At 40.5% G+C, this 18267-nt stretch overlaps 1 protein-coding gene across 1 annotated transcript; it reads left to right on the forward strand.

Moving 5' to 3' along the window:
- Positions 1 to 10040: 10040 nt before the first annotated feature.
- On the forward strand, positions 10041 to 17978 carry SAMD7 (sterile alpha motif domain containing 7). The gene is made up of 6 exons (XM_079314744.1): positions 10041 to 10171; positions 11279 to 11357; positions 13682 to 14361; positions 15000 to 15121; positions 15388 to 15498; positions 16173 to 17978. The coding sequence occupies exons 1-6, from the start codon at positions 10057 to 10059 to the stop codon at positions 16443 to 16445; spliced, it is 1380 nt and encodes a 459-aa protein (XP_079170870.1). The 5' UTR covers positions 10041 to 10056; the 3' UTR covers positions 16446 to 17978.
- The last annotated feature ends 289 nt before the right edge of the window (positions 17979 to 18267 follow it).

Raw genomic sequence — 18267 nt, forward strand, 5'->3', positions numbered from 1 at the left:
CTCTCCCTGCTTTGGTGCTTTGCCATTTTTCCTAAGGTGAAGACAGCCAGCAGGAGCAGGAATGCAGAGGGACACTGAGAGCACTGTGTGATACAGAAATGGACTCCTGCCTGATGCCTGCAACATCCAGTCAAGAACAACTTGCTTTTCTCTGGAGAGGGACCTCTGAAGCATCTTTATGAACTGTGCTTGTCACAGTTCACTACAGCACACAGCAATCCTGCCTCTGTGCCAGAGATGATGGAAAGCAGTGTCTCTCTCTCTCCAAACTTCCCACATTAGGCAAAACAGGAAAAAATAAATATATAACCTTACTATATTGCTGAGTTTGTTTCCACCTCAGGAAGTCATTTTTAAAATTAATGAACATTTGGTGATTTTCCTGAAACATGATTCACACAAACTAAAATGTCTGATAAAAAATGGATGCTGATGCAAGTTTTTACTTATATTTATTTGGGTAACCCCACATCTTATACAGCATTTACTTCAGTCTCACCCAGACAATCTTGAAAAAATCCCATTAAAAGAACTTTTTTCAAGACTATCTACTCATTACATTTCAAATCACAGGCAGCTACAGATTTGGTGGATTGAACACAAGATGAAAATTATCTTTAAGCCTAGAATGCTGCTTTGCTTACTTGTCTGCCTGCACATGGAAAGATTTGGACAATCACATGAAAATTGTTCTCAGTTTACTTTAACTGGTCTCTAACAATTTGATTTTTTTAAAGGAAGACCTAAAATTCTTTTTTAAAACCCAGTAGAGGATTTTTAAAGCAATATTTCTGGATGTGATTTTCTTCTGTAAAAAGAAGGTCTAGGCAACAACAAAATAGCCACAATGGGATTTACAACCAAAATATTTAGAATCACAATCAATCGGAAAAAAATAAATAAATCCACATTAAAAATAATATATTTTGTGTTATATAAAAAGAATTTATTTTCTGTGAGGTTGTGCAGAAGAATGCCACCCCTTTGCTAATGATACTTCCCTGAGAGTGATCTTCAGTAGGAATGAGCCCATTTGCCACAGGTTTAGGCACTCTGACAGTATTTTAGAGAGAACAAGGGGCAATATTTTGTTGTTGCAGCGAGCACCTGGTGAATTTTAGGCAGGTGATGAAGGATTAGCAAACATCCTGTAACAGATTTTGGAAGAAACCAATCACTCCCTGACATTTCCAAACTTGCCATTTCTAGGCATTGGCTGTGAGAGCCAATTCATGGCCAGTGAGAATTAAAGAGTAAACTGCCGGCTTGAGCAGTATAACCAACTGATCCCTGTGTTAGCCTCACAATATGCTTAACAGGATTTCCACCTTGCAGCTCCCCCCAATCCCATCAGACACACAGCTCTGGGGCATCACACTTCTGCCATAACTCCTTGCCAAGTCAGAAGTGCATCCTTTCTAAAAATCAGTATAAATAGGTAACACAACAGGGGAGAGCCAAGCAATTCCGAACCTTGTCTTGTATTTCTTGTTGGAACAGGAAGATTTTAAGTGAATGCATCAAGCATCTTAAAAGCTAACAACGGCTTAGCAGGTTAAATGTGAAATAGGTTTATCAGCTCAGTGTAGTGCTCTTCATGTAATTATGTTTTTACAGCCTAGTTAGGGGATGGTATTGGAGAAGAGCTTGTGATGTCAGAGTGGGGAGGGCTTAGGAGCAGGGATGAGAGCTAATCAAGACAAGTTCAGTTCGTATTTAAAGTAAAGTCAGCGTTAGTTAAGGCAGTTTTTGACATGTTAATCTTGATGTGTTTTAAAAGCTGCCAAACACATTACTGAGGCAGCCTGGAAGGAAGACTCATAGAGAAGGGACACACTCCTGGATGTTCATGGTGGCTTCATTGCACCCAAAACTAAGGTCTGCACCATAGATGTAAGTATACATGAAATAAAAAGTTCTGGGTTGTTAATGTAAATGGTGATGAAACACCTGTTAAGAAATACCAAAAGGTGTGAGATTTTTCAGTTTAAATAGGAAAGACTTGCCTCAGCAGAAATGGGGCAGATCAGAGCAAACTTGTTTGTGGCGACTTTATTTAAGAGCAGCACTTGAGTGCACAGAGTAAAGTTAGGAATAAGCAGGGTGAGATAGAAAAAGATGTGATCAATTCTATTCTGATTTCTCAGCTATCTGCTATAGGTATTCTCATGGGTAAATAATTCTGCATATTCAGTTGCAAATACCGTATTTCTATATGACATAACTTGATCATTTTAGAAATATTTAAATATCTGTTTCACAAATGGAGGATTTTACTTTGGGAAGGCTTGTTCTTGTATACTCAGTATTTTTCTAGAAGACTTTGGATTCAGATTGCATTGCTTTTTATATATGTACAAATGTTGCCCTGTCTTGTCTGTCCATAACAAAATATTCTTAAAAGCTAAGTAGTTGTTAGTATATTCATCATAATCATTGTGCTAATTTATCTTCTAAAGTAAAACAGAAAAATCTCAATATTTTATAGTTATTTCTTGGTGCAATGGGTTTTCCAAATCAGTCTGCATTCAGAATTATTCAAGGCCATCATCACAAGATGTATTTGGCTGCTTTTGTCTGATGTACCTACATTAGATTTACCCAGTGAAAATTTTGGCTATATATGTGTAACCATCATAACGAACCCCAGTGCTGGCAGCTTTGTGGAACACCAACGTACACAGTGGGACAACATTTTTTAAAATAACAAGGTAATTAGGGTTTCTTACATTTCATTAATATCTGACAATGTGGGCAGGATTAGCAGTAGACTGAGAAAGGCTTGGGCACTATTACATTGTCTTTGGAGTGAAAAATTCAAGTTCTTTAGTTAGAGAACATGTGAACGTGTGAATTTCCAGACCTCCACAATGCAGCAGAATATGGAAAGAGTAAGAGAGGGAGGCAATCCTAACTCAAACAACTCTCTCATGGTGTGGTCCTTCAAACTGGAGCAGAAGATATTCAGTCTGTTTGAGATGCTGATTTCTGAGCCTATTCACAGGCTCAGGTGTGCAATTTCACATGCTAATCTCACAAAGGGGAGAAGTTTGTATTAAAATTTGTGACTTCATTAATTTGGATAATAATAGTGGGTTTAGTATGTGATATCTGTGATATATATATATACACTCTAACATACCTGCAGATATTTTTTAAGATGTGTATGTGCTGTATTTTGCTTTGTAATAAAGAAACCTGACCTGAAAAAATTAATGATGGAAACCCACCTCATCTTGATTTACCTTAGTGGTGAAAGACTCAACAAATTTAGGATTTTGGAAAATCCTAGGGATACTGCTGCAGTATTTAATATCCTAACTGAAAAGGGTGGGTACCAATGTTTCAGTACAAGTTTTCTAGATTCAAACTCCTAGTTAGCCAGTTAAGTTAAAGAACTGCTAAATTAAAACAGTTTTAAATAGTCTATATCTAAAACTTGTTGGAAATACCAGCCTGGCCCTCCAATTATCTGAAAGCTTTCTGTTCCATGGTTTCCATTTCCAGTATTTAAAAATAAAATTCAAAAGCAACACGTTTGTTTTTAATGCTTAAAAAGTGATAATTATCAAAAAGTAAAAAATAGAGTTTCATTTCCTTTCAACTGATACTGCTTTTGCCATATTTTGCAATCTCTAGGCTTCCGAAAGTCAAAAAAAGAGGATAATGTTTCAAGTGTCATCCCTAATCATGAAATAAATCCACAAGGAAAACAAATGACATCATGCTTTTATCTCTGTGTATATAACTGATGTAACAGGAAGACCCATCCCTTGTAAACATCTCCCTGTGCCAGTTTGCCAGGATCCAGTGTGGCTGCACCGTACTCTGTGACTGCACACACTTTCTCCACTATTTTCATTAATTCTCGCTTAATTATTGCACTTAGTTTTTACCAGGAGTTGTTAAAGCTCTCGGAGCGATCCCAGAGGAACACAAATAAATCTCAGCCCTGTGGCTGTGCAGACCTGTCCTGCCAGGCAGTGCCGAGCTGAGAGGGAGAAGCGCCCAGCCCAGCTCCAGCCCAGCTGCTGACTGTCCTGGATCTCTGTGCCTCTGTGCCGATCAAGCAGCAGGAATCCAGCTGCTGTTTCCTCCAGCGCCTCTGGCTCTGTCCCCTGCTGGGCAGTGCAGGCCCTGGCTGTGTGTTTGTGCTCAGCATCTCCACCGCTGGGTTTAGCCCGTGCCTCAGGCTCAGTGTTTCCTTAGCGGCACACAGGAATGTCTCCCCTTGCCCGCAGCCACTCCAAGGGGAACAAGATGAGCTTTTGTTATGAACCCAGCTTAGTTTCTTGAAGGATTGAGTTTGCCAGCACTAAGAGAGAGCAGTGTGTTTAAAGAAGAGTGACTTGCTGCTCACAATTGTACCAATCAGCTGCTCCAGGACGGGCAGACGCGTGTCCCAGTCAGTGTGAAGGCATGCAACACAAACTCAGCTGGCTGACACACACAGTATAAATATAGTTATTTTCCTTTCTTTAGGGAATGTATCGTTCTCAATCCAGTTTTAGGATTACATTCTAATCTCAGTCTCTGAGCAGTCTGTGCCCACATATCTAGGATTAGAATTTCGACCCACCCACAGCCTCTCCAATGGCACCTTACTGCAATTAAGAACACATGTTTTGTGCTCCTGTATGACATAATGCTAGCATAATTGCTTTTTTCTGTCCCAAAAGTTACTTATTTTGCTAACTGTGGATTTTGGAACAATTGCAATCTCCTTTTCATAGTTTTATGACCCTCAGCATAGATTCAGAGCAAGAACCCTTAATCCTATAACTAATACCATTAATACTATTAATAATATTGGCATATTTATCTATTTTTTTATATTTCTCAAACAATCAGGTCACCTTTTTCTAAAAGGGAAGTCAATGGAAATGCAAATCAGATTATGTATGTCTTCGTTCATATGTTTCACTCATAAGCATGAATACATGTTCATATTGCATGTTTGACTGATTTAGCTGACACAAATTTACATGAGCATTTTAAACAATACTCAGCTTCTTCCAGTCTGTGGAGACTCTGCTGTAGTTCACTGAACATTGACTTCAAAGAATGCTAATTTCATGTGTAGGATGTAAATAAAAGCAGTATTTGTAAATGAAATCTCAACACATTTAACCAAAATACAAGTCTTCCAACAAGTCTATATGATGTATGACTAAACTGTATTTTGCCAATGAAATTGATAACATCAACACCTAGACTGCTATAGACATTTTGAAACTGTTGCATGATTAGATTTGCAAATGCTTCTGGTTCATGAAGTTCGTGTCTTGCCACTTCTTATCTAATAAATGGAGACAGAATTAGTCCTGGGTGAGTGGTTCTGCCTGCTGCCAAGAAGGGTTTGCTAAGGGTAAGACTCTAAAAGGTGGAGATTAACTTGTCTTCATCCCTGTAATGTGCTGTACAGCCAGGATTTGTGCAATAGGATCAGAGCAGAGCCATATATGAATCTAACTCTGGACAGCTGGTGTGTATGAATTTATATGAAGCCTGATGCCAGATTTTGAGCTGCTCTCAAATCCCAGCTAATAAATGTATCAGAACTGTACTTTCCCTGCTCTTTCACAGATCCTCCTCCACTGGTGTGGTTTCTAATAAGTGAGTTACTATGGAAAATAGTATGAACCAAAACTACCCTAAATTTGACCTGCAGGCCAGAACTCTAGCTAAGTAACTGGAAAAGGTGTTTTTCCAATTGGAATAACAGAGATTAGTCAGGTTCAGCACTTCCTCCTGACCCAGAGTTACATACAAATCTTTACATGAGGTTATTCAACTATTTATCCCACCTGATCATTTCAATACTTCACTAACAGGAAATTCAGGGAAATAAAGAAGTCATTTAATACAGATAAAACACATATACAAGACACGTCCTTAAAATTAAGTTTGAACCATAAGGAGATTTTGCCATTCAACTTGCAGAATTCTGGTGGAAATAACATCTCAACTTTATATCACAAATACCAGAGTTATTTTTATGTATCTGAGAAGAAATTCAGGGTAAGTAAGACAGGATTGATTGGCACACCAATGGAAAAACCAGAATGATTTCATGAAGCAACTTCACTGAAAGCCTCATTAAGGAATCAAACCTTCCTTTTGGCTTATGATGATCCAAAAACTGGGTCAGTGGAAGCAGTAAGCTACAGCTTTAGTGGAAGAAGATACCAAAGAACTTTAAAATCACATTATTCTATGAGTTTTTCAATACTGTATCTTTTCCATGTGAAACCAAAAGACTGCATTGTCTACTTTTGCAAGGATAAGTTGTTTATCTGATGCCCATTGTCTGAAATGGTGGTCTGTGAATCTTAGTGATCTGGTGGATAATAATGATCAGTAAATATGGATCACTTTGCTGTGGATGATGCTGTAATCAGTACTTTACATTCTGGGAAAATGCCAATATTTAAAAGAAAACCTCACATTTAAAGAGAAGTTTTAAAGAAAGTTCTTACATAGTTTCTGCTTCATCTCTCAAAGGAAGCAGTGTCAACAGCCAGTGTATCAGCCTTCATATCCAACACAAAATCCAGACTTATTTTGGGAACTGCACAGACTACACAGAGAATACCAGTGACACTGGTGCTACTGGTTTCTAACCACTTACTGCTGCTTGCTTTTGGATAGATATCTGTCAGAACAGGCAGGATATATGGGATCCCACAGGAGGGATTTGGACAAGAACAGATGGCTCTTTTCCCCACCAGGTTTTCCACAGTTCTACAATTTAAAGTTGCATCATATAATTTTAGTCACCATTGTGATTTTAGGGGGAAGCATAGAAGTTCTAGAAAGATCTGATGAAGAAAGTGTCTTTTACTTGTGTGTCCTATTCCCACACAGAGACATTTCTGCAGACAAAAAGCACATTTACAACTGAGATTTAAGCAGGTGACTGACACATTCTATCAATTCCTAAAATGCAAAAGTGGTACAACTTGTCAGTCACCTGAGAGACAAAAATGTGCCACTATTAAAATTGCTATTAATTTTATTTTTTCCCTGGTTTACTAGAATAAAAAGGTTTAAACCTCCTGTGTCTTTTTTTTTTTTTTTTATTGTGGTTATCTGAACATTTGATGGTTTCTTTGCACCTTCATATCAGAGAATCACAGAAAAGGAATGGAAGGGACCTTTAAGGCCATCTAGACCAATGAAATAAGCACTGACATCTCCAGGTAGACCAGGTTTCTCTATCAGGTGCACCAGACAAAGGCCAGGCTGTAAGAAGGGCAGCATGAAGTTTAACACTTCAGTTTGTTTTGCAGAATATTAAATACAAAGTTTCCATCAAAGAAAGAAAAAATACATAAATGCCCCACTGAACAATATGGTATGGCAAATGCCATCATCCCAGTTACCACCTATTTTTTGAGCTGCTGAAAAGTTTAGTCCAGCACTAAATCGCTTTAGTACTGAGCTTTAAAATGCTTTAGCAGCTCAGAAGCACTTTGGCAGCTCAAATGCTCTTCATGAGGCACCCAGCATCCTAAATCGCTTTAAGTCTAAAGTATCCTAAAAAAAAGGCAAATGGAAACATGTCCAGCAGCACATGCTCAATACAAATGTCAAGAACAAAGGCCATGGTGCTGCTCTGGGATTTGACAGACTTGTCTGCTGCCAGGGAGACCTGAGTCTTGGTCAACACAGAATCCAACATCTACACTTACAAATGTAAAGCACTTTTTTTTGAGGGAACACCAGTGGTATGATCTAAGTTCAGCCTCTACTTTCAGCATAAAGGGCTGAAATGACTCACCTGTTTGCCTTTTGGCAAACTCCTTTTGAGACCAAGTATCTCCTTCGTATCAAAGAAATGGTAAATTCCTTAGGCACATGAATTAGATTTTTATATATCACTTAAATTATTTTAAACTCATCAAAGGCAATAAAAGAAGTTATAATGATATATCTATTTTATAAATGGCTTGGGTTACAAAACACAGGACTTTGCTTTTATCTCATTTTTGGATAAGGAACAGTACTCCTATCTTTGCATTTCCCTCACTGTTACCTCAACCAAATGCTGGCTGAACTCCTGGAGCACTATCTGCAGGATGAGAACAATTCAGCATTACATTTTTCTTCTTTCAGAAGACAGAAAGAATCCATTTCATCAGAGCTAAACAGGGATGGAAATTCAACTCCTTGCTTTAAAAAAAAATTAAAATCTAATCATTTGTTATGCAAGTCTAGTGTGAGGTGAATGCACAGATGCTCATGCTGCTGCCTTTGGAGCCAGCCTGCTCCATCTGCCAACACCTCAACTCAAAGCATTCCATACAGGAGAGCTTTTTAATATTCAGACCCTGGGTTACAAGACTTGCTTCCTTTACAATTATTAATTATGTATATATTAATTCAATATATTAATTTATAATTGATCTGAGTCTTACTAGTTTTATCACTGTTTTCATCACTACAAAGCATGTTAGTTTACTTTTTTACTCAATTTGGCAGCCTTAAGGGGCTGATGTCATTTGGAACAGATAATTTCTACCATTTCTTTCCATATGCTTCACTTAGTTTACAGTAGAGAGGGCTCCAAACTATTGCAATTCTGAAATTAAACCAAAGACACCTGCCTTCCTGAGTATGAGCACATCACTGCTCTCAGACACACCAGAAAGCAAAGGCTTGGGATTAATTACCTCTTTTTAAGCAGGTGTTATTTTCCTTGCATTGTAGGATCCAAGGACACTGAAATACTCAGTGTAAGCAAAGGCAATATTTGCATTGTCCTGATAACTGGAAGTTTCTACATGGAAAATACAACAACCCATGAGCATGGAAGGGTCCAGCTGTGACTGGCAAGACCACCTGGGAAACAACCTGCATAACCTTCTCTGTTTCTCATTTCTGAATGTCTTATTCCTCTCTTTGGTGCTGCTGCTTCAGTTCTGTACATCAGCTGTTGTTGCTGTGTCCCTGCAGCATGACTCCCCGGGAGCACATGAGGAAGATGTCCATCCTGGGGGAACAGGGAACTCTGGAGGAAAAGCACCTGTACAGGCTGGCAGGAGGCATGGCAGCAGGAGGTGAGCAGCAAGGAACCCCACTGCACACATTATAGCACTGCTGGCTCTGCAACATGCAAGAAACAGCCAGCAGCAGGTCTGAGGTCTTTCAAAGGTATTTCCAATATATCTTAGGAGTAACTGCACAAACATTTTGCTTAAGGTAATTAAAAATTAACAAAGAGGGCTCTTGGAATTCAGTATTTGATTAAGATATGCTGAGCATCTGAAGACAAGTAAATGTCACCCAGGAACTCAAACAAAAATCATAGTTGGACACTATGATCACCATTGTGGGCATTTTTTTCTAGAGCTGCTTTCTCATGACAATGCAGGCTCCACCTAGTATGATTTTTCTCAAAATGAACCTATATTAGAAATGAAAACCCTCTCAAGCAGAGAACTTAGCATCCACAGCTATCTTCTGTTTCTCAATGTTATGTAAATCATTATTCATTGTAATTTGTCCTTTTACACACTTGACTGAGAACATTCTATTTACTTTTCCTGCAGTTTGATTGAATAAATCTACATTATTTAAACGAAGTAGTTCAGGTGGCAGTGAAAACATATTTTCAGTTGCTGCTACTTAAAAAAAAAATTAAAAAAAAAAAAAGAAGTGTGATTTGCATTAAAGGAAACAAAACAAAACATTTTTTTCTGGTAAGGCCATACTGCAGGCAGAATCATTTCCCAGTGACTCCACTGAGAGCAGAACTGTGTGTGCTTTGTGTCAGAGCTGCGGCAGCGGCAGGAGATGCTCATGAGGAACCAGCTGATGGCAGTAAACCCGCAGCTGCTGGGGCCGGCCCAGCAGAGGATGCAGCCAATCCCTGCCCAGTTTGAGCCGCGACTGGTGGACAGGTACCGGGCACCTTTTTTCAGTTCCAGCACTGCAGTTAGTCACTCTGTGTGTGCTGTCCCTGAGGCTGTAAAGCCCTTTGGTTATTCGTATATCCTCTGCATATCTGAATGGTTTTCTTCCCTTCTCAGAGATCTGCTACCTTCGACTGAAATGATGGCCTCAGCTGACCCCAGACAAATCCACATAGCATCCCACCTGGCACCCGCAGTCCCACAGCACCCCAACATGCCAAACCTGCTGTCCAACCGTGTCTACCCAGGCCCAGGTAACAAAGCACCCTCTGCATCCTGAAAAGTGGCACCATGTGGATCAGAGAGCCAACTGCACCTGCTATTTTTTCATAGGTTTAGTGGTAGTGTCAATAACAGTTTATTTTATTTCATTTCATTTCATTTAGAAAATGTCTCACCAAAAGCAGGCAGCCTGCTTACCAGAGATTCTAAACTGTGCTGCTTTAGGTCTAAGCACTCCATTCTTGCTTTTGTTAAATACACTTCTCAGATTCTTTTGCATGTTTTTGATCCCTCATTTTCTTTTTTTACTTTCCAAGCATTTTCACACCCAAACAAAAGGCTGTAGATAAAAGAATAGTTCCTCAACAACACTTTTACACTACATTTTACACTTTCTCTTATATGGGTGCTGGCTGCTTTATGCTGATCATGCTCTCTAATGATAATACCACATGCCACTTAATTCATGTAGAGTAAATACAAGCCCTTTTTAATAAAGGCTCAAAATTACAGGGCACAGCTCCAAGGGGAAGGCTGGACATCACAACTTTGGCATTCATGTCATGCTGCATAAAAATTTGCATACTGCTTTATGCAAAGTGAACCTAAGAGTCTTTGAGACGAGTGAATGGATTTTCAATATGACATCAATACAACAAGAAAAAATTCTGATTTCAGTCTCTTTCCCTGCATTAAAATGGATCTCAAATAAGAGACTTCCTCAAGAGGAAAGATAATTTAAAACTACATGACCTCCAGGCTGAAAGCAGTCTTGAAGGAGCAGGTTTGCTTTGCTCAACTGATGGGTATTATTTTCTGAGCAGTTATATGTACTTCAAAGGCATAAGTCACCAAAAAAAACCATCCTGCTGTCTCCTTCCTTTGTGGTTAATGGCAGGTATTCCTAACTGCAGATCTGATCCTGAAAATGCCTGATGATGGACTTCATGTTTTTTCTACATATTTCCACAAAAAAAATGACAACAAATAGGATTTAACTTGAAATTCTATTACCTTCCAGGTGAAACCCACAGTTGAAGACTTACAGTTTTTTAAAAGTGCCTTTGTATTGTTTTGGGGGCTGTGCATTTGCATAGGAAACAAGTGAATTTTAGACTTTTTTCCCCCTTCCCTTTAAGGATACAGCTTTCTGCAACCAGAATCCATGGAAGCTGTGGCCAGAAGACAAGAACTGGTTCAAAAGCAAAATATTGCCAGGTAATCAATAGCTAGTTTTGCTCTGAGGTCCGTGTCAAGATTAAAGCAGCAAAGTGATTGAGATTGTTTTTCAAGTCACCCAGAGAAGTAGAGAGCCCTTGAGTACCAATTAAGGCCTGAAGCTACTGACTTTCTGCTCACCCTGTTTTGCTTTTTACTCTTAAAAGGATGTATCAAAAATAAACAAGCCCCTTAGCTTGGTTAAGGACAAGAACAAGCTACAGCCACAACCCTTGAACTGTGGATCCAAACACCCTGAAGTTACAAAAGTTTAGGAACAAATTCAAACTTTACAGCTGTGTGATATCACACACAACACTTTAAGCCTTTAGCTGGGCCCTTGGGATGAGCAGCTGTGTCTCCACCCTACCAGGGCAGCTTTCCTAGTTTGACCAAAGACTTGGAATATCAGAGTGACTGTAGAAAGTCCAGTTATTTGTACCAGTTTCAGTGTAGTCAGTAGCTGGTTAAGAAACCACCAGTGCCCTCCCTCATGGCCACACCATTTCCACAGAGGAACTCTAAGCTCAGCCATTCCTGCACTGGGCTGCACTGCTCAGTGGTAGTGCCCCTTACACAGTGAGACTAAGAGCAAAGAACAGCTAAGTTCTGTGTATTCATCTGAAAATGATTATGACCGAAGTGTTTTGAGCTCTTAAGCCAGCAAAGCTTGATTACTGAACTCCTCCAAGTACATGATTTACACCAGCAAGGGTTTCCTGTAGCTCTTGCAACATGGTAAAAACCCTGAGAAAAACAAGTGAAATAAGGAGCAGCAAACATAGCCATCTCATACACCCACAGCCACATCAGAGCTGGTTCTACCTGTTCAGGCTCTTCCCTCAACTGACCAAACAGCAAAACTCCAGCATGAAACAGCTCACCTACATCTTAAAAATCTTTTATCCCAGTATTTTGCCACCCTGGCAATTTCCAGGGTGTTCACACAGCTTTCTGCAGCACAAGTCACCTTTAGGGTTGCACTTGCTCCTTTCATCTGTCCCAGAAATCAAGTGTTGACAATCTCCTGCACTTGGTGCAGCTTGTGCTGCTGAGCACCTGGGCTCAAATCCTTGTCCTCCAAGGGACTCTGCCTCATCCCAAAGCTCTGTTTGCTGGTCCTGACAGGAACAGACTATCTCAGCTGGAGGAGGAGGCAGGAATGTAGTGCTTTCTGCTGTTTATTGCCACCTCAAGAGCTGGGTCGGAGTAATGACAATCAGGCAAAATGTACAAGGACACAGTGCATAGACAAAACACTTCCTTTGTATCTCTGAAAGCAGAAAATCAATATGTTGGAGGTTGTTTCAAAGATGAAAAGAAAGCAGAGAAAAAGCCCTGAATGGTGTGATCAAATAATTCCTCCTCATACCAAACATCTGTATAGGTAGCTTTTGCCCAAACTGTTTTCCTGATAATTTTATGCTCTCCTGAAGATCAGACTCTCTGTGACCTGTTAAACTCATTGCAGTGTTAAGAAAGCTATCTTGATGCATTTTAAAGGGCTTTACTTCACAGGCTTCTTTCCAAATATTCAGAAATCCCATTGAGAGCTTCTCAAAGCTCCTCTAGGAGCTCTACCTTTCTGTTTGATCACTGGCCTGGCTCCAGAGAAAGCTGAAGCCAGCAAAGGTTGATGCAGCAGAGACAAATACTTCTACTTGTATTCTCTGTATCCCACTGGCAAGCCCTCCCATCCACTGAGACAGGAGCAGGAAGCTGGCATAGACTCTGGAACATTCATCCAGAAGGAAGGAGATCAGTTGAACACTTCCCACCAGGATCTCACCCTTTCACACCAGAAACCATGCTCAGGTGCCAGGCTTACTCCAGAGACTTAGAATAAGCTTATTCTGAATAGATGCACAGGTTCCATAGATAATATCATTTTGTTCTATATAATTTACAATATCACTGAAATTTTGCAGTCTTCAGTACAAATTTCTGAGTGATAATATAAATCAGTTCTTTTCTTTAGTCTTCAACCCTTATGACTCTGGAGACAATTTTCCAAATGTGAATATAATCCCCATGTCCGGATTGCCAATATGCAAATAACACTGTTTTTTGTCTGAAGTAGTTTCCAGAGCCATCACATGGAGAACAGGTTTTCCCTTTCTTTTAGCTTACTATGTGTATCTGACAGCACATTAAATACAGCCAGGTTTGCCATTCCATCTGCACACATCCATCTCTCACACACAGCAATGTAGGGGAGAGACAAAACAAGCAGTACTATTGCCTATGCATTTACCTGAGTTTTATTCTGCTGCTGGAAAAAAAAAAAAAATGGTGCCTAACTGCCCATGCTCTGTGTCTTTTAGAATGGAAATGGAGATGAGTGCTATTTTTCAGCAAAAGGAAATGGAGAAAGCCCATCGGAAAGGGCTCCTGGGCCTGGAAGCCCCTTTCCTTTACCACGGGATGCCAGCGAGTCCCATTGCTTTCCGTGGCAGGCACAGACTCCCCGAAGGGCACCTTGCCAACGACCTGTATGTCCATCGCACCAGCCTGGATGAAATCCATGGCAACACCATGCTCATGGCAAGCAGCCCATATCCACCAGTCAGCACACTGCAGAGGGAGAGGGGACGCCGCCCCGGGAGGAGAGCTGGAAATCACAAAACTGCCGAGGGCACTGCCAACGGCACCAAGAGCCAGGCAGATGATAAATCCACAGACTCTGCCTCAGCTGCAGTGGATGATGAGAAAGAAGACAAGAAAGAAGTAGAAGTGGAGACATCAAACAAACAGGAGCAGAGCAAAAACCAGACTGAGCCATCTGCAGTTGCCAAGAACTGCAAAGAGTTTGAACAAAGCTTGAGGAAAAACGGCGCTACTCATGAAATTCCTACTGAAACCACCAGCTGCAGCAACACAAATGAGAAGGAAGCCAACAGCTCCTGTGCTGCTTTTGATGACAAGTACCTGTACCCTTCTGCAATCCCATTCTCAGCGTTACCATATGGATTTCCAGTGCCCAACAACCCATTGTTACCTTCAGGTTTGTCAGATATCCAGATTAGTTAGAGTGGCATGATGATACAATCTGGTTTTATTGATTTGGACTCTCAATTCTTCCCTCTGTTTTAAGTGAATTTTTGGTATGGTAGAGTCATTGCAATTAAAAGTAGAATTCTAACTCTGCAAGCTGTAATATCTGTATTCAGTTATTGTTTTAAAAAGGAATTTCAATTAAAAGAAGCAAAATTGCTGAATGAAGGTGTGAGTTAGGTCTCTCTTCAGCCCACAACTTTTCTGTATGTCCTAACTCACAGTAGGCAAAAGGTTTGGATCTGTTCTACTGAAATAGTAGTCAAATTAAAGTAACAGTAAAATCTAAAGAAGAAAAAGCACTGGATAATGCACTCATTAGAGGAAGTCCTGCAGCATGATTTGTATGTGTAATGACTGGTAGGAACAGTGCCAGCAGTAAACAAAGGAAGCCACCAAAAAAACCCTTCAGGGTTCTGCTCATTACCCGGTGATTTTTGTCTAGGACTCCTGTATCTGCCAGTGACTACACCCTACTGTTAATACATTAAGTTCTGAAAAGGTGTAAAATTCTCATTATAACAATCATTTCCTCCTGATTTGCCAGCAAAATTTTACCAACATAACTTCTGTGTTTCCTCCTCAAAGGAGCTCATGGCCTGATCCTGAATGGAGAAGACATGTCTTCCATCGAAGACATTCGCAAGTGGACAGTTGATGATGTGCACAACTTCATTGTCAGCCTCCCAGGCTGCTCAGATTATGCCCAGGTGATTATAAACATTCATTTTCATTACTTTAGGACCATCTAGATTTAAATGTCAGCAAGCAAATGTAAGTGTGGGAGGGTAGTCAATTGTCCCAAAATTACAAGTATAATAGTAATTGTATTAGTGCAGCTAGGAGATAAATACAAAGATAAAAAAGTAAAATTATAATTTCTTCTTTTTTATTGTTTATGCCTCAGGGTTAAGCATGAAAAATAATAATCAAAGCCTATTTTAGCACACTATGATGTGTTTTATCATTTCATCAGATATTTAAAGACCATGCTATTGATGGAGAAACCCTTCCACTGCTAACAGAGGAACATCTCCTGGATACAATGGGATTAAAACTCGGACCAGCATTAAAAATCCGCTCTCAGGTATGATCATTAAATGTATGCCAAGATGGTGAGTCACAGAGACATGAAAAGTGCCAGAAGATGACAGGAGGGAATTTTTCCAAACTAAAGCACTTTTTTTTCACTGGTAAGGTAACTACCACAATATTGGGAGAAAATAAATCACTCCAGCAAAGTTTTCTTTTGTTGCTTCCCTGTACATTACCATGGCACACAGGGAGACAGTAAGGAATATGACTGTACATCTTTCAGGAACAGACTGTTCCTCTCTGCAGTTTTTTGCCCTTAATTTCATCCACTAATATCAACTCTCTGTGTGTTTCTGTTGTTGCTGGTTCTTTTCCTTTTCTTTAACCTCCTGTACTCTGTCACTCTTTTCTCACTCTAACCACTTGCCCCACTCCTGGCTGGCAATTTGCCTCTTCTCTGTCCCTGGGTGCTGCAGCACTGTGGGAGCAGGAGGACCCTGCTGTCAGCCCAACAGTCCTAAATTGGATTTTGCCAATCTCCTTCCACAACCTGGGCCTAGAAAACTAAAAGAGAGTGAAAATGGAAAAGATTTATTTTCACAAGAATGTGATAACCTTTTGAGAAGTCTGGGATGTCCCTGGTGTTGCTGCACCAGACTCAGGCTGGATGTTTAATGGCTTTAACAGCAAGAAGTAATTGCTGCAATTGTGCCTTTGTCTTGAAAGGTGTCCCGACGTCTGGGCAATGTGTTCTACATGATGAATGTCCCTCTGTCCGTGCCCCTGCCTCCTGCCCCAGGGAAACCCTCAGAGCAGCCCTCTGACATGGCCTCCCCTCTGCACTGCAACAGCAGTGGGGACACCCTGGACAGTCCCTGCTCCCAGGACCCAGAAACCTCCCAAGCAGTGGAACAGATCATTTCAGAAAGCAGGGAAAATCCTTGTGACACAGCTGGATCCCAGGCTGACTTCCAGATGATTGCTTTCCAGAAGAGTTGAGTCAAATCCAGGACATGTTTTCAATAATCCAGGAACCTCTAGTTACAAAGTGTTTGAGAAGAAGCTACAACCTGAAACCTCTGTAAGGCTGAGGCTGAAGGAAATAAGCTGCCAGTGCAGCATGAAGAAGTGTTGTACCTGAAAGGCATTCAGAAATGCAGCTACAGGTTAGTGCAATTACTTTCAAGTGCAATTCATTGAAAAGAATACCAGTAGAGTTAACAGGGAAATTGAATCTTTCATTGAAGTCCAGGGTTATCACTGAAAGCTGTCAGAGACTCAGAGTACATTGTGCATCTTAGAGTGTGTTGCAGTGACCAGCTGAGAAACTACATGGAAAAGTCACAGCTTCCAAACATAGCTGACTTCTGCTTCTGTTAAACATTTATATGGAATTCACTGGGACAGTATAGAACTGTCTACAGAATATAAAGAAATATACCCCAGACTCAGCAATTTGAGTTAATCCATTGCTACTCCAGAACAAAGCCTTTCTAAGTGCCTGGCAAGGGTATACAGCTTATAAAGACACATTGAACATGAAAATACCATGTGGGATATCAATTTTAATTATTCCAAGGCATTCTTATCACCAGGGCTGGAATTCGCTTTTCATGACTGCAAGCTGAGATGAGTCACCAGCCTCTGCCATGAAGGCCAGTCACTGGGACAGTGACATTTCCTGCAGGCAGCAGGCTCAAAGCCACCTGGCTCTTGCCAGCCTCTGCCACCCTTCCCATCAGCTCATCTGGGCAAGCCATGGAAAGCTCTACCCTCAGCAGCACGTTCAGTGTTCTTTGGAAGAGGCCATCAGTCTAGTCTGAGAGCTCCCTTTTTTCTGGAAAAATATGGTTTCCCCTCACTCCTGCTCCTGATGAGTCATTATCTCACAGCAAACAAGGACATGAAATAGAGCTTTCAGCTAAGGACAAATCCCCAGCATTTATTGTGATTCCTCTGTGACTTACCCTTGTTCCCTTTTGGGGGGTTTAGTCCTACACTGGTTTTCCATGCAGACTTTGGAAGTTACTACACTTCCATTCCCCTCCCTCAAGAACTCTTCTTTGCTCCAAAGGACACACAAATATCTTTGACAAAATCAAGTTCTGTTAATCGAGGGTTGATAGAGTGTGGACCTGCTCTATGTTGCTACTTTAGATTCTCTCCCCTTAGTTTAGTTTGTGTGGCCTAAAGTACTGAAACCCCAAGAGGTATGAAACTGTTTAGATGGTGAGTGGCTAAACACAAGGAGGGGAAGTATTTCCATATTCCATTATTTTACTTTAGCCAGAAATAAATTGTTTTATGTCTTTGTTATATTTTTGCACTAGATAATGTATGATTAGATGTTTGCAACAGCAACCTCAGATGTCCATCTCACCATACATTGCAGACTTTGGAAAAATGGCAAATATCTATATTCTTTATAGTATATGAACCAATTTCTAACTTATATTTTATACAAGTGATAATCATGTTGACAGTGTCACCTAACTGATTAAACAGAGTTAATGACTTGGTTTTCTAATGGCATCTGACCTCCTCTCTGTGTGAAACATTTGACTCAATCCACATGAGACCTTCACCGTGGAAGAGGAATTTCTGGCACTGTTCAGGGCAATCAGGCCACGAGATGTCGCTGCAAAGCCACTCGGCCACCTGCTGTCCCTGCTGTCCCTGCCAAGGGAAACGCACCTGAAATACCGGGGGCATGTTAAGGGCAACCATATGAAGACACTTCACTTGTTTTTCTAAAGTAACAGCAGAAAAGCTTGACTTTAAATCCCATATGCCAGGGAGGAAGGATTGAAATGTGGTTCTG

Source organism: Erithacus rubecula (assembly GCF_903797595.1).
Source record: "Erithacus rubecula genome assembly, chromosome: 11".
In the NCBI taxonomy this organism is placed as follows: domain Eukaryota; kingdom Metazoa; phylum Chordata; class Aves; order Passeriformes; family Muscicapidae; genus Erithacus; species Erithacus rubecula.

Bases quoted from the DNA above. Each gene is read 5' to 3' on its own strand.
- SAMD7 (XM_079314744.1), top strand. From the start codon at position 10,057: ATGATGGCCTCAGCTGACCCCAGACAAATCCACATAGCATCCCACCTG. The intron at 10,172-11,278 runs GTAACAAAGCAC...CTTCCCTTTAAG, and splicing joins CCGTGTCTACCCAGGCCCAG to GATACAGCTTTCTGCAACCA. The intron at 14,362-14,999 runs GTTTGTCAGATA...TCCTCCTCAAAG, and splicing joins CAACCCATTGTTACCTTCAG to GAGCTCATGGCCTGATCCTG.